Raw genomic sequence first — 16,697 nt, forward strand, 5'->3', positions numbered from 1 at the left:
ACCAAGCTTTCCAGTGGGAGGAAAGTGGGAGGCGGTGGATCCCGGTCAGCACCAGCAGAGACACGCACAGGAGAGGGCTGCCCGGGGGTGGGCCTGGGTGTCAAGGGTGCATGCCCAGCTGTGGTAGAAAGTGGCCAGCTGTGCAGGCCTGGCCTGTGATGCTCTGCACACGCGGGGTCAGGACAAGAGCCTCGTCACGGGGCACAGTGGGAACGCCAGGCCTGCACAACGGCCGGCAGACGGCAGCGTGTGTCCATAGACCTAAGCTTTCAAGGGCACCTTTTATCTTTGGTGGCTTGAATTTCAGAACCACAGTGGCAGTTGGAATGTTGATGACGGTTGCTTTGGTCCCACAGATAGAAGCAAAGAGCTCAGCCGAGCGCCCTGTCCCCCAGCCCTGATGCTGCACAGCGCAGAGAGCAAGAGCCCGGCCGGAGTCGAGGAGGACAAGGTGGGTCGGGCTGTGTGTGTGTGTGTGTGTGTGTGTGTGTGTCAGAGGCACCAAGCCCAGGGTCAGAGGTCAGGCCCAGGGTGCCCTCACACCCACCTGTTTCCCAGGAGGCACTTATGGACTGGTTCTGTGAGCAGCAGCTGATGCAGCCCAGCAGTTCAAGGGGAGCGTCTGGGAGGGGCCTCTGTCTCTCCAGCCGGGCTCCCGGCTCCTGGCAGCACCCTGCTGGGAGGGACTCGCTTCCTGCTCTCACCCTGTCCATTTCCGGAATGAAGGGGGGATGCGCGAGGTGGTCCGGCTGTGTCAAGACGGGCTGCTGCAGCCCGGGTGCTGGTCAGAGTGAGATTTTACCATCAGAGAAAAAAGAGAGCCCGAGGCACATGGACTGTTGTGAGATCATTCTGATTGTAGGTCTTTCTCCTTTCCTGCTTGCCAAGTGGCCCTTTAACGACTCACCAGGATGGTGCCTTTGGTGTGTTTAGGGCTCACAGTCACATGGCCTTTCCTCTGGATGACCTAAGGGACTCACTTTTGTCCCTGCATTTGAAAATACCAAATGGCACTTTGTCTTTCCTCATCTGTCGGACGTCCTGGAGCCTCCAGTCCAACTTAGTATCTCGTTCACCTTCTCTCTTGCTTTGTTTGTCAGTCTTCTGCCTCACAGCTGCCTGGGAGCTTTCCTTCCTCCAGGTCTCTTTGCCAGCTCCCTGTTGGCCCCAGCTGGGGCCGTAATCAACCTGTGCCCACCCCTGCTCACCGTCGTCAGTGTGGTTAAGGGGGGAACATTCACCACAGATGTGAGCGTGAGTTACGTGTTTGCCCCCAACCCGTGGCTCTTCTAGAAGGGACGAGCATTGGAGCCAGAATTCCATATTAATTACAAAGATGGCCTTGCTGGTGCCGCCCATAAATACCCGCTCTGTCTCCAGTTCCTCGAGTCTGACTCACTTTCATTACTTCAGTGCGGAACAGGAGTTTTATGCCATGATTAGCCATTTTTATCACCAACAGGAAATCATAACCAGCGTGCGCCTCGTGGAGGAGACCTTGGTAATTAGTGAAGAGAATCCCAGCATCGCCCAATTTAAGTGTTCATCTCCAACACAAATTACACCCTTCCATATTTACTTGAGTAATTAGTGGACGTGATCTAGTGCTCAGAGACTCCTCGTTGAGTTCTATTGTTCAATTAACTTCATAATGAAAATCCTCTCCACTTTTCCTAATTGGATTAGTAATATAAACTCTGGTCTTCATATATATTTTTTGAGACAAGTGTTTCTGAATACTCCTTGTTAAGCTAATTATTTATCCTGACCTTATTTTCTCATAGGAAAAAAAGATATTTTCTACTACCACAAAGTTCTGAGGGAAAAAAAAAACCCACAATGATCTTAAGGACGGTTGCCTAAGTTACAAACCATTTGTCCAGTGCACTTATAATCACGATGAAGCCGAGCGCAGAGGGACACCGGGAGGAGTGGGCCTGAGTGAGGCTCCTCTGGGTTCCCAGACCCCCCAGAGCCTGGCAGAGGTCCTGTGGCTGTGCATCCGCCTCGGCCCTTCTTGTCCTGCCCTCGTGGTGGGTCTCCTGGACGGCTGTTCTTGCTAACGTGGTCAGCAACAGGTTTACCTCTGTGGGCATGTTTTGCTGTTGGCTCTCCCGACTCTTTGGGGATCTTTTACTTGTTGTTGAAATGTAATACTTTGGTGCTTCTGTAGTTTAGATCTTCTTTCCTAGCAGCATGAGCACGGAGTCCATCTGGTTTTGTTGGCCAGGTGGTCGGCCGTCTCATCTGCACTCTCTCCCAAGTAGCCATGTCACTGCTGTCAGAAACATGGCTTCCAAATGTGAAGATGGTAACCAGTTTGTTAAAACTCAGCTCAGAACTGAAGTGTCGCTTGGCTGATGCAAGCAAGCTACCTGTTAAGCCTACAGAGAGGACACCACCCGGGTCACAGTAGGTCTAGATCAGAGGTCAAAGCTATGCAAATCTCTGGGGAGGCCAAAAGTTCCTCACCCCTAGAATGGACTTGACTCTGTAGTTGGTTTGTTAGTCAATCTGAAGCTGCAGGGGGCTTCTTTTTCCTTACTTCCTCCTTGTGCTTCTCAGCTCCAGTGGGAGACGGTGCAGTAGCTGTCTGAACAGAGAACTCACGTCTGGAGCTCCCACACAGAGAGGCACAGCGTCTGTGCCTTGGCACTACATTCCTGTTGCAGTTAGGACTGTCACATTTCCTTATTTCAAACAACCGTTTTCCTCTCCAGATTTTCCCAATCATAGTTGTATTTTTCTTTTTTAATTTTAGGAAGTAAATTTTCTTTGTCTTCCAGGTGGTGTAATGTTCAAACGTTCCTCGCTTTCCAAGTGGGGTCGAGAGAGAGTGAGGCTTTTCACACCTGGTGGGCCATCAGGACCCCTGGGGTCCCGCCCCAGCACACACCCCAGGGGTGGGTGTTGCCCAGGAGCCACCCAATGCTGCAAGGGCCCAGCTGTCATTTGAGAATGGGGGCTTGTTACTCTTCCTGCCATAGCAGACCTGAACTGCCAGGTCCATTGTGTCTAAGGTCCTAGTAGCTAGAGGTACTGCCACCTTGTAAGGCTTTTGGTGACTTGGTGACTCCAGACACTGGCACAGTCTCATTCCCAGAGATGAATCCTTTGGGATTTCTGTGCCACAGACGTTGGGGATTGGAAGCCTCCTCGGTCCTCTCTGCATGTCTCTGATTCTGGAACGGCATCTCAGGATAGTTAGGGGCACCTGTGCTGAGTTATTGTTTATGGTCAACTGTGTTCTTAATTCTGTCCTTGGTGCCACTGCCCAGCCCTGATTTTCTGCTCTAGCTGCACTGAGAAGGTCATTATCCAGTGGCTACTGAGGGCAGACTCTCTGCAGGAGATGTTGTAGTTCTTCACTTGGATGCTGAGCCTGAGGGTGAGTGTTTACAATTACAGACAGTGCTCTCTCCTTCTCTTTCTGTTGAAGGAGCCTCCATCCATGCTGGAGAGTGGGGAGGACAGCACCCCAAAAGGCAACAGACCTGTGGCCTCCACCCCGGTGCCTGGATCCCCCTGGTAAGATGCCCCAAAACCCCAGAGCAATGAGAAATACTATCCTGTCGCCCTGGCTTTGGTTGGTGCAGCCAAAGAGAAAAAAGAGCCTCCCAGGTATATTGTGTTTTAATATATGAATCTGCAACTCATGGCAGGTATAATCTACGCCATTGTCACATCCTGCAGAAAGAAAAACGGCACTTAAGTGATAAGTTCTCCTGCTCTGATGTGTTTGTGAATGTGTATAAAACAGTAATGCTGCTGCATATAGATCAGGGGGAGACAGCAGCCTGACGTGGGTGCAGCTTGCTGAAGCTGCAGAGGGTCTTCTCCCCGCGCCTCCAAGAAAAGGAACATGAGCCGCTGTTAATTAAAGATGCACCAGGCTCCCTCCATGGCCTGTGAGGATTCCTGATCTTTGAGTGTGCTATACTCAAAAATACCCTCCACCAGGGAGCCACAGTCTTTGGTTTTTAAAAGTGCCCTTTTGTAATGGAGTAATTTGGAACCAGGATAAAAAGGTTATTATAGAAAAAATCAAGTTTTAAAACCTGAAGATTAGAGCGTAGCGCACAGCTGAGAGGAACAGATCAGGGAGAGACCAGACATGGCCCCAGCCTGTGTCAGTTTACCATGCCATCCAGGCTCAGAGAAGAGACCTGCTGGCCACCCGCGGGACTCCCCAACTCCGCACACTGGGTGGGAGTGCCCCTGTGACCAGCCTCTCTGCCTGTGGCTGTGCCAAGGTCACCCGTTGATGATGCAGACCCCGCCTGCCTGGAGAGTCCACACCCCCTCCTTGCTGGTGGCCGTGGTCAGGTCTGCAGCACGGTGGCCTTGGCTCTCTGCCCTCAGCAGAAACTGCCCTGTGCCAGGAGCACCCTGGGGAGCAGCTTCCCAAGACCCGGGTCCTCAGTGCCCTGGTGTCTACAGTTCAATCTGAGTGTACCACAAGGAGTGTGGAGGTGGCCTCAGACCCACGGCTCAGGGCTCTGTCTCACAGGCCACTAACAGCAGATGCTGGCTACAAGTGGCCCCGGCAGGCCACCTATACTTCCATTCAGCTGACCACAGATTCAAGGGCTACCCCCACAACCCTCAGCTTTGATGAAGATTCTCTAGAGTGACTTGTAGCTCTCAGGAGGGTGACATGGTTACAATCACGGCTAACCACAGGGGACATGGGCAGCCAGGTGGAAGAGATGCACAGACAGGGACCTAAAGCTTGTGTCTCCGCCCTACGCACAGGCACCTCAACATGTGCACAGCCCAGGAGGACCCCCAGATCCCCAAATGGGTGGAGTGTCCTTAATAGGCATGATTTGAAAAGTCACTAACCAAGTGGCCACTCATCCTCAGCCCCTCTGACTCCCCTGGGAGACTGGGGAGGGGCTTGATCCCAGGGCTGATCTCTGGACACCAGCCCCCAACCTGTACTCTCCAGGCCTTCAAGTTAGCAAAACTCAGGTGTGGTCAGGGGGGGCCTGTGGGGAGCTGTGAAGGACCCTCCTCTCCCTCGACAAGCCCGGCAGTCGGAGGAGCTTTGTGCCAGGGGCCTGGGGGAAGGACCATCACACACGACACACACGCCGTGTGGGATCTTGGATACCAAGCTCTGCCAATGTGAGCCTCAGGGGCAGGTGCACTGCAGCCCATCACACTGGGGGGGACAGCTTACTGACCCCCTCTGGACCTGTCACAGTTCTGGCAGAGCTCCCCTGGGGGATGGTAACTTCAGGAGTGACCTTGCACTCTGGGACATTCCAACAGTGAAAGCTGCAGTTTTACCTCATCTGTGGTGTGGTGCTACACTGTAGGATGCTAAGCAGGACCCCGGAAGTCAGCAGGGCCCCTGTTCTGGCCCAGCCCCCTCCTGGGGCCCTCAGTCTGTGAATCGTAGATCCCTGTGTGAGCCTTCTTGCCTTGGGTGGGGGTTACCTCGCGTGTCCCAGGATCATGACAGGAAGGCGCCCAGTTCTGTGTCAGCAGCTGTTTGGGGTCAGGAGTAGAGTGGGGGCTGGACACACTGGGAGGGAAGACCCTGACCCTGGGAAAGACTGCTGAGAGGGGAGCAACCAAGCACAAGTACCTCCAGTGGTGGAGTGAACAAGCACTTGGTGCTGGTACTGAGAACTCCCAGGTTAGCAGAGGGGCTGGGACAGGGCCATGTGCCTGGGGTGCCCTGGAGGAAAGAGGAGGCCAGACCTGCAGACTGCTGGTCTTCTCACCGGTGATGTGTTCTCTCTGACCGGCGGTCCTGATGGAGAAAAGGACTCTCCAACAGAGCCCAGCCGGGCAGTGGACGTGTCCTCCTGCTCCGGGAGAAGAGCTAGACACCCACACGTGGCAGGAGGAGCTTCAGTCCGTGAGTGCACTGTGTGAATCAGAACCAGGCCACTTGCTGGGGCCTGGGCAGTGTCACAGAGGTGACCGTCAAGCTGCCAATGCTTCTCCCGGGCCCTTTGCTTGTTCCCTCTATCTCAGGAAGCCTGAACCCGAGCCTCTGGCTTTGCTGAGCAGCCCTTCAGCTAAAGGAAGAGCCCACCTTCCTGAGGCCAGATGCACTTCCCCTGCAAAGTGCAGGGGCCTTGATATGTGAGGTGAGGGGCAGCCAGAGCCCGGTTCTCCTGCTGTGGCACAGGTGTGTGGAAATGATAGCCCCATTCGTGTTGGCATGGCGTACGATGCCTCTTCCCCACGCCGCAATCTGCCACCAGGAGCAGAGCTCCTGCCACCAGGGCTGATGCTGTTTTGTCACTCTATATCGTCACTCAAACTCTCCGCTGTGAGTCTCTCCTGGGCTTGGCTGATGTGAGGCTTGACCCAGCCAGGTGCTGGGTGGGGCCTCTGAGGCACAGGGGGACAGGCAGGTGTGGTTCCATCACTGGCCTTCTTTCCTGCTGCCCATCTGGAAGAGCCCTGGCTGCAGAAGGCTGCCCTCGTCCTGAAGAGCAGGCTCCCAGGTGGCCCTTCGACAAGTAAGAGCACAGGAGGTCCCAGTGGGTGGCTGATAGCCCACCAGAACTGGGGAGGCATTGGGAAGGAGCAGGGCACCCATCGACAGCTCCAGCCAGACACAGCTGCCCGTCACTGCCCAACTGAGAGCTCTTGGTCTTCATCTTGGACGGAAGCTCAGGCCAAGAATCTGACCTGTGTGGCTCCAAAGGTCTGGCCTGGCTGTCAGCAGGCTGCAGTCTGCCTGTCCACCCAGAGCTGCCCTCAGACGGTCACTGTGGCTGCTGGTGGGCAGGAAAATGTCTCATACCTGAGGATCAGGGTGAGGCGCCCCATGTGAGTGGGCAGAAGGATAGGGGGAGGGACAGGTCTCTGGAAGTGGAGCTCCAGGACACCAGGGAGTCCCTGGAGTACTGTCCGGTGGCAGGTAGCAGGACGGGCTGGCAGGAGCTCTGACTAGCCTCTTGCATCTCAGGGGAATCTTGCTTGGGTTCGTCCATGGTGGGGGATGCCCTCTCGAAGGCTCTCCATGCCAGTCAAGTGCCAGCTGGCTCAGCAGGCCAGGGGGAGGGTCCAGGCAGCCCCCTCAGGTCAGATCCCAGAAGGAGACTGGCAGCAAGGCTTCCCATTCAATCTCCCACCAAACGCTCCTGAGGAGGCCTTGGCTCCTGAAGGTTCCACGTGAGCAGGGCTGGTGTGGCTCAGAGAGGACCGTCCTCAGCTCAGAGCTGTCCAGACACCATTGCAGTCACAGGAGGTGAGAAGACTTGGAACCCATGACAGAGAACACGCAGTGGCTCTCATTCTGGGCTGACATCACGGTGGCTGAGAAACGGAATGCTTCAGAGGACACCAGGTCAGCCGGGCGCTAAGCCTCAGGCGTGTTTGTGGGGAAGGAAAGCACTTTTGAGGGAAATGCCACCCAGTGCCTTTTCTGTGTGGAAAACACCCTAGAAGGTGATGAGGTGGTAAAACTTGGTGACAAGTGGTGACAGGAGAAGGGGCATTTGTCCTCCTTCTCCCATGGTGGCTCTGTCTGTGCCAGAGAGCCACCTGAGGAGGCTATGGAGAGCCACCCATGGAGGGCCACAGCAAGTGGTCTGCGCCTTACTCATTCCTCCTGTGTGGGACTCCCTCTGACATCCCAGCTGCAGGAGAGCTGGCCAGATGCACAGGCTCCCTGGACATATTATGTAATGCTGAGCCCTGGAGAAAAGCACATCAGTGCCTGTCGGTGAATCACGATGGAGCGAGAGCCGTCTACTCACTCTCCCCTTGCCGCCTGTGCCAGTTAACCATTAGAAATGGTTTCAGGGTCCAGAATAACTTCCTCAGCCAGCTCCGCAATTCAGAAAGGCATTTAGCCTAACACTGTTGGATGGTTCCCAGGGAGAGGCAGGAAGTGCAGGGTGCCCCCCCCCCACTTTCTGTGCAGAGTGGCCAAGAGACCCTAAGGAGAAGGCTGAGATTCTGGAGTGGAATTTGAATGACTTTTTCAGATCTGCTCTGTCTTTAGGTATGTCCATAGCAGAATAGCACTGTTTCAATCTCTTAGGAGATTTCTATTTCTCTCCTCCTGCTCCTCCTCCTCCTCCTCTTTATAATTTGGAATTTGCTCCCAATGGTAATTTTGGAGGAATTAAACCACTCTTTCATTGGAGGTAATTAAAATGTTTTTCTTGGTGGTGTTGATGTCACAGGGAGGTTGCAGAGGTAATTGTTAAACAAGTGTAAAATCCATGAGCTTTGGGCTTAAATGACAATAAATGTCAGCAAGGATGATTAAATAGCACCTTAAAAATTATCTTAAAAATTATGGATGTACAAATAATTAGCTGGTCTCATGAAACTGAAAATATATATTGAGCTTTGGTTTTAGCATCATAGCCTTTTCTGAAAAATTCGAATTGTAGTGCTCAGTTAGTCTGATCTATTAATAGCACAGCATAGAGTATTTTTTAAAGTGGAGAGGGCCAGTGCGCTCCCAGGACCAGCAGGCCCCCCCTCGGCCGTGGGGAAGGTGGTGTCTGAGAAGCTGCCTCTCCTGGCAGAGCCGATTCAGGTTTCTGGCCTAAGAAGTGCAGGCAGCTGGACTGTTCGAGGCTGGTATCAAAGCCGACAGGTGCGTTCCCAGGTGTCACAGCCCAGAGGCCTCTGGCTGATTCACACTTCTGCCAGGGAGAAGTAAGCAGGTCACAGACACTGATGATGTGAGAGGCCAGCTTTGGTAGGATCACTGCAGACATCAGGCTGGTGACAATCCTCTGACAGCTGAGCCATGTTGAAATCCCAGGCACATCCTTGCTATGTGAATAGCAGGGATTTAATTCTGACCTTCCGAGACTTGATATTTCAACACCTGTTATTGATATCTTTCAAATAATTTATAACTACTAATTTAATGGGTATGAGATGTTAAAAATGGTTCTCTGCATTTTAAAAAATACAAGCATTGAATCATTTCACTTGAAAAGAGCTGGCACGAAAGCCTGTGCTTGGGTGCAGTTGGAGGATGGCGTCTGACAAAGCAAGGTCCTTAGGAGTCATTGTCAGTAAGAGAGGTGGTGGCCTGGCTGCCACTAAGCACATCATTCTCACATGCAGTTACTTGATGTGCCACCAGGCTCACAAAGCTTGGCAACAACGCACTCTGTTCTGAGTACATACCACTGAAGGGAAACCAAATGTCACTTTGTCCCCTTTGCATAATTGAGTCTTTCATTATGTCAGGAAGGGACAGCTGAGGTGTTTTTTGCTGGGGAGGGGAGTCTACTGCTGAATTAAATGTCAAAGTGCTCAGTTACAGCAGATGGAGGCAGAAATGTGCGGAAGCCCTTCACCTGGACCAAAACTGACTCCCTGAAGGCTTTGCTTCCCTGCAGACCTTGAGGACAGGCTCCAGAGGGTTCTGTGTCCACTCTCTGCAGGACTAGGTGGACAGTTGGCCAGGGCTCCACAGCATCTGCTGAGCGCAGACCTGTAGTCTTTACTGCTCTAGACTTGAAAAAGAAAATGGCTAAGGATGGATAATACGATCTGCCAAGACTTCTGCAGAGAAGCTGAACAGGAAGACCCCAGGAGCAGGGCCTGTGAGCCCGGCTCCTCCCCGGAAGCCACAGCGAGTGCGTCTGAGCAGGGGCAGGATGCACTCCAACTCTCCCTCAGGCTTCTTTCCTCCCACGTCTGCATGGAAAACTTGATGCATGTGCTTAGCCTCAGAAGGAAGAAGCGGAGGAAAGAGGGCAACAGGAAAGGGGCCAAGCCGTTGCTTTTGGGAGTTGAGGTCCTGGACCTCCTGGACTTCAGCCTCAGGGCCCTGCGCATCCCAAGCCTCTGCCATCAACTGGAGCACCTTCACTCTGTGGTGTCTTTCACCTGACAACCTTCACGTCACACACACACACACACACACACACACACACAGCAGGAGTTGCTGTCAATCAGGGGACAGCCCATTCCCATGCTGGTCTTTATCCTTGTCCAGTGTCAGACCCGGCCAGTCACTTGTGCACTCTTCCTGAATCGTGGTGATGGAAGCCATGGCCAGAGAACACACTGACTCTGTCCTTCTTGAATCTTAATGCCCTTGCTCTCTCTTGGCCTGGGAAGTGGGTGCGGGGGCAGGGGGAACCCTCATCCCCGCCCAGGTCAGCCCGGCCAGAGATGAGACCCAGTGTGCACCAGGCTCTGTCCAGTATACAGAATGCTCCTGGGACAGGGCACACAGTGGTACAATCCATGGCAAGGGCCTGCGGGCTTTCATGTGGGAGGCGTGGAGGCCAGAGGCCAGAGGCCTCCACTGAAGCACCAAATTTAAAACCAAGACTGATCTGGGATTGGGGAGAATTTGGACAAATAAATATGAATCCCTGAGGCCAGGCACCAGTTCCCCAGTGGGCTGAGGTGAGGTTTGGGAGAGAAACAGAGATGGATGTCCACCCATAGAACTTATAGACGCTGGAGTTTGCTGTTGAAGGGTGATCCTGGTAAGTCTTCTCCGCAACAAAGAAACGTCTCCAATTTCATCTGATACAATTCAGATCCTCTTATATCCAGCGGCTCAGTGTGGGTATCCTGTACCAGACTTAAATAACTGACGCACTAATTACATCCTCCGGGATATGGGGACAGTTAAAGAGAAGAGGGATGTGGCGGCCAGCCAGGAGTTATGCAGCATGATTAAAGAAGGGGAGCTCTCCATGTTACTTAAAATGGGCATAAAATGATACATAAAATTAATTTTGCATGTTACAGCTGGCTCCGTCTAGTTGAAACCAACCGTAACAAGTGGAGGGGCAGATTTCTCTCGGGAACCACATTTATTTACCTGCCGCCAGCTCTGTGGTTCAATTCCACACACTTTCCCCAGCACAGGAGCTGGTTCTTGTAGCTGAATATTTTTTAAAATACTTTTTAATTGTACATGGACACAATACCTTTTTTATTTATCTTTATGTGGCGCTGAGGATCGAACCCAGGGCCTCATACATGCCAGGCGAGTGCTCTACCGCTGCGCCACAAATCCAGCCCTTGTATCTGGATATTAATGTGCACTGTGTTAATTGCTGCCATTTCCCCCTCCTGGACCACACTCCCCCATTAGTCCCTAATTAGCTCCTCTCCTTCTGGTATTAGAAGCTCAAGTTCGCTGGTGCAAGTTGGGGTGTTGGTGATGCCTCCTGCACCGGTGGTGTTCCAGGATTCCAGGGCCTTAGATGGTCCATGGGCATCTCTGCTCCGGACACCAGGAGCCAGCACCAGTGCATCCACTGAAGCACCAAATTTAAAACCAAGACTGATATGGAATCGGGGAGAATTTGGACAAATAAATATGAATCCCTGAATGTGAAGCCCCTGTCTGAGTTAGCTGTGAGAAGGCAAAATACCTCAGGACTTGATGAGGAAATGAATGGAGCCCATCAGAAGGGCCTGGGGATTCACGTTCTCAGGGACCCCACACCTCTGACCCTTGGGAGAGAGGCATGCCAGGTGGAGGCCAGCAGCCCCAGCAGGGAGCCCAAGGGCCTGGCTCCCTTGGGTTGCTCTGGTCTGGTGAATGTTTGGTTTCCAGTGGAAATGGGAGGATCCCAGGTGCCTCCCCCAGGGCTCAGCCTGATCTGGGCAGCCCTGCCCTTCCCTCCCTCCTCTAGAGGAGGCCAGGTGCCCAGCACCTTCCCATGCAGCCTTACCCTTGGGAAGCTTTCATGTGGCTAACCTTCCACTGTGGCTTCCCAAACCATGAGTCCACCTGCCCAGATCCTCTGCCTTGACCACAGCCTGGGGTCCAGGTGGCAGGACATCTGTGAGTGGCTCTTGGGGACCCCAGTTGAAACCCCCCATGGTTAGCATCCACCACAGGGTCCTGTGCATTCCTGGCCTGCTCATGGATGGTCTTCACTTACCTGCTTCTCAGCCCCTAGTCCCTTGTCCTCGTCGTCTCCTCTAACCAGGGCCTGCTCAGAACCCAGGAGGCCCTCGCATTCAGGAGAGCCAGCAGGTACTACAGAGCACCTGGGGAGCCCATCTGCCCCACACTGGGAAAGCCTGCGGAGCCCTTGGAGGCTGGGGTAGCTGGCGCCCACCTTGCCCTCCGCCTTGAGGCTGACTCTCCAAAGCCTCCAACTTCTTAGTAGTTGGGACAGAAATGCCCTGTCCACGGTGGCATTGATCAAATGAGCCGATGCATTCTCCAAGCACCAGATCTTAATTAACCGGTGCGCCTCAGTGAGCATTTCTCATTACCTCCTGGGTCTGGCAAAGGCTGTGCCATGCTGGGAGGTCTCGGGTTTCTCTCCGAAAACCTGAAGTGCAGGTGTTTTAGGAAGGTGAGGTTTGTGAGTTCCTCCCAACTAGTCTACTGGGAGGCTTCCCGAGAACACCCAGTTCTTCCCTACCTGTGGGGCTGGTCCTGAGCAGGGCTTCCTGGATGCAGCGCCCATGCCTGAAAGTTATAGGGGGACGTCAGCCAGAGAGGGGGAAAGGAGGCCGGGCAGGGGCTCTGAGGACAGGGGGTCTTGGTCGGAGCCCAGCCATGCTTCAGACTGTGACTTGCACCAGAGAGACTTGGCCACACTTTTACCTCCACCCAGACAGTCAGGGCCTGCAGGCTTCCCAAGGGCACAGCCAATGCTCATGGCGATCAGAGTGGGCATCCTGCCAGTGAGGTGGATTGGCAGGGAGGGGCCCCAACAACGGCTGTGACCAGGGTCCTGGTTCCAAGTTGGAAGATTAAGAGGAAAGGAGTCCAGAAGTTAGGACTGAGGTTGGAGACTGAGGGTGGAAGGAAGCAGCCTTCTTCTGGGAAGGGGGACTTGGAGGCCTGCAGCCATGGACCTGTGCTCTAAGGTGTTCAGACAGAGAAGCAAAGCCCACCCTGGACTCCCAGCCCAGGGCCTCTAGAGGAGGGGACAGGTCTGTATCTCCTTGTTAAGGCCATGGGGCCTTACCTTGGGGTGTGGTGCCCAGTCACAGGTGCTTGTGGGACCGCAGGGCAGGATGACCTTCTGACATGATGACCATGCCAGTCGGTCTGTCTGCTGTGGCTAGACCACAGGAAGCAGTCCTTGTTCTAGGGAGACCTTATGAGTGGACAGATGGATATAGAGAACAAGGGATACTTCTAGAATTTCCTACCCAAGCCAAGTCAGTCAAAGGTCCTGAAGGAGAGAGAACTCGAGCAACACTGTTGCAAATGGACTGTCAGCTCCCGGGGCTTCCTCTCAGCGCTGTTTTCCATCACAGCCCAAATGGGAGGGCGTCTGAAGCCCGTGTGGGGGACTGGAGCTGGCCTGACTCTCAGCAGGCCCCCTCCCCGGCACAATAGTCCCCAAGGGTGCAGCCCAGTGGGGGGGTCTAGTGGGGTCCTGGCAAGCTAGGCACATGGCCAGCCCTCCCCCAGCCCTGCGTCCAGGGGAAGGAGCCTGGCTCCCGTGAGGGGTTTGTGCTCCCTGCTGGCCAGGCGGTCTAGGGAGTCCATGCAGCAGATGAATCCCGCAGGACGTTCGGCTCTGCATAACCACCTCCGGCTCTGCACTCAGCAAAGCCCTCAGTGCCAGCTGGTCTCCCTGTGGAGGCCTGCAGCCTCCCTCCAGGCCCCACGGGGCTCCGCTTCTCCTGACCCTCTCCCAGGGCAGAGGCCTGCCTGGCCTGCGAACAGGAAAGGGACCTGACCACTTGGGTAGGGGTCCTGGTTCAGTTCATGGATCTTGTCTTCGTCTTCTAGCCCCCAGCACAGGACTGGTCAGAGGGAGGTGGGTCCTGGCCTGGAGCACCATGCTCTTCTGCCCTAGTTCCATCTCCCCTAATGAGGTGGACATCCCCCTCACCTACAGGGAAGATGGAGTGAGGTCCTCTCAGGGTCCCCAGGAGGTCGAGGGCATGCTGGCCAGGAAGGGGAGCTGCAGTCTTCTTTGGGTATCATGAGCTGGCCTGCCGTGGCCAGTGTTTCTGGGTGCACTGATCAGGGCCTGGGTGCTGCATGTTCCCTCTGAGCCTCTGGGGACAGAGCCACATGTTGGTCTGCACGCCTGGGCTCCTCCAGTTCTGGAGGCCAGAAGCCACTAGCATTGGCTGATGAGAGTGTGTGCTTAGTTTCTGCTGCTGGGCGGTGGGTGTGGCCTTGGGCCTGTCTCCATGGCCAGGCAGTGCTCAGCTGGGAGGGCTAGGGAAGCCCACTCCAGACCAATCCATCCCTGGCTCAGGCCAGAGGCGCCCAGAGCACCCAGGGCCTGCACTGGAGGGTCCTTGTTAGGACAGGGAAGGGAGTGCCTGGAAGACGGTGCCCGGCTGCCCAGGGCTGGCTCCTCCAGCTGCCTTTCCAGCTTCCAGTGGGCATCTGGGTTCCTGGGCTCCTGGCCTCTTACTCCACCTTCAAGGCAGATCGCTGGCTTCTTCCTGTCTCTCTCTGCCTCTGTGTGTGGTAGGTGCCACCTCTGCTTCTGCCCTCAAGCCTCCCCGCCTGTGTCACTCTTGCAAGGACAGCTGTGATTACATTTAGGCCCACCTTCATCCAGAACTCTTCCCACTCAAGATCTCACCACATCTGCAGAGTCCCTTTGCTGAGTCAGTGATTCATGCTTGGGGGTTCTGGGGAAAGTCCCTTCCCAAGATCACGGCACCATCAGGTAATGCACAGGGGAGTCTGGGTTCCGACCTCTATGAACCCTGCAAATCAGCCAGTTGAGGCCAGCTAGGGTGGCCCTGGCCATGAGCTGCCCCAACTGCTCTAGGGGTGCTGCACAGTGAGCTCCTTACTTGTTGGTCTGCACACCTGGACCAACAAGGAAGGAGATGTGGACATCTTTGGGACCATTGTTCTGTCTACCACACCCTTGAACCCTGCTTGGTCAGGATAGGAGTCCAGTAGATTTTCTCAGGGTTATTTCTTGGAGGGCCCTGATCTGCCCGGAGGTCATCACATGTGGGCTGGGTCCCTGAGCCCTCTGTGCAGCCCACGAGCATGGCTAGCCTCAAAAGGGTGAGCATGGGAGATTTTCTCAGTGCAGGACAGAGAGACCGATGCTGGCACTGACCCAGGCTGACTGCAGACATTGTGTGAGTCTGCAGGGTGAGGTGTGAGCGAGATGCTGGGGCCTGGGGGCCTGGGCAGTGTCTGACAGTGCTCCCCTTTGGTCAGGGGTCCTTTCTTGAGGGAACTTTAGCCTGATGGTTGCACATGTGGCTGACCCCTGCCCATCGCCCCAGCAGCTGAGAGGTCGACAGAAAATCACAGCACCAGGCCGCTCAGAGGCTAAGGAGGCTGAGGCCCAGGGACACCTGGTCCAAGAGAACCTCACAGAGGCCCAGACAAGAAACAGGATTGGGCCAGTAAGGAGCTCACTCTGCAGCACCCCTAGAGCAGTTGGGGCAGCTCATGGCCAGGGCCACCCTAGCTGGCCTCAACTGGCTGATTTGCAGGGTTCATAGAGGTCGGAACCCAGACTCCCCTGTGCATTACCTGGTGGTGCCGTGATCTTTAGGAAGGGACTTTTCTCTCTCTTCTCTTTTTAAATTCTTAATCTTTTCTGATAACTCTCCACGAGTGAGGGGTTTGATGATTGCAGATGATGCCTTTCGGATTATTTAGATTTCCATACCCGAAAATCCCATTTCATGGGATTCTTTGTTCTCCTGAAGGTGAGCAGGAGCAGGGCTCAGACACTGGTGGAGTGGCCCTTGAGGGAGAGTGAGCTGTGACTTGGGGGCTCCTCCATCGCCCTGGGGTGCCAAACTAGGGAGGTTTGAGTGATGTTAAACAGAGCCCTACCTGGGGTGGCCTTGGGAGCTGCTTGCCTGCCCTGAGCTTTGGGGTCCCTGGCTGGGAGGAGAACAGGCCTGGGGACATTCACCTGCTAATGAGACATGTTCATGCTTCACAGGAATGACCTCACCAACCTGTGGCTTCCAGTCATGAAGGGCACTCGGAGTCAGGGCACACACTAGTGGCTTTGGTCTTAGTGTCTTTGAGAGTGACTGAGGTGAGTTTCGGCTCAACAGGTGCGTGGTCTGGACGGGCGATGACCGGGTCTTCTTCTTCAACCCGACGATGCAGCTGTCCGTCTGGGAGAAGCCTGTGGACCTGAAGAACCGTGGGGACCTCAAGAGGATCATCGAGGACCCACCCCACAAGCGCAAGCTGGAGGCCTCAGCAAGTAACTAAGGGGTGCTGCGTCTCTGCGTGCTGGGGCCGTGTGTCAGGGGCGTGCGGCGACAGGGTGCTTTTCCTGGTTGGCTGGGGACTGGTTACGAGGGGTCACGTTCCCGGCATGGGGTGCAGTTGTTGACGTTTTCAGGGCAGAAACCTGTCCCTTCTAGGTGCTCGGCTCCGGCTTCTCTGTGCACTGGGTGTTGTGAGTGCGGGGAGGCCACCCCCTGCACCCACATTCCTGTCTAATGTGCCGTTGGCCAGTCTCTTGTTCTGTTCCAAAGGCCTGCTGAACATCACTGCAGACAGTGCCCTTCGTCTGCCTCCGGCTCCCTGAGTCTGGCGCTGAGTCCCTACAGCGCGGCAGCAAGGGTAGCGCATGTCAGGAGGGGCAAGGACCCTCTTCCCTTAGAGACTGGGCTGCTGGGCGGCGGGAGGCGGCTGATTGTGAGGAGGCCCTTGTAGATCTTGTCTCACCAAGAGTCAGAGAAGAACGCTCAGCATTTTCAGAAGGCTGCTTTCCGGTTAGAGCTGATACATTTTTTATGAACTGCCGTGCTGGGGAAGCCCTGCTCGCTGAGCACGTGGATTA

The 16,697-nt window shown here is 54.8% G+C and overlaps 1 protein-coding gene across 1 annotated transcript in view; it reads left to right on the forward strand.

Moving 5' to 3' along the window:
- The window catches only part of Tcerg1l (transcription elongation regulator 1 like), a 168,709-nt gene that overhangs the window by 110,253 nt on the left and 41,759 nt on the right, over positions 1 to 16,697 (forward strand). Inside the window, exons 5-7 of the mRNA XM_027929871.2 lie at positions 357 to 451; positions 3,440 to 3,528; positions 15,958 to 16,112. Of these exons, the coding sequence (XP_027785672.2) occupies positions 357 to 451; positions 3,440 to 3,528; positions 15,958 to 16,112 (339 nt within the window). The remainder of the gene's footprint in view (positions 1 to 356; positions 452 to 3,439; positions 3,529 to 15,957; positions 16,113 to 16,697) is intronic.

Source organism: Marmota flaviventris, chromosome 4 (genome assembly GCF_047511675.1).
Source record: "Marmota flaviventris isolate mMarFla1 chromosome 4, mMarFla1.hap1, whole genome shotgun sequence".
Lineage (NCBI taxonomy): Eukaryota > Metazoa > Chordata > Mammalia > Rodentia > Sciuridae > Marmota > Marmota flaviventris.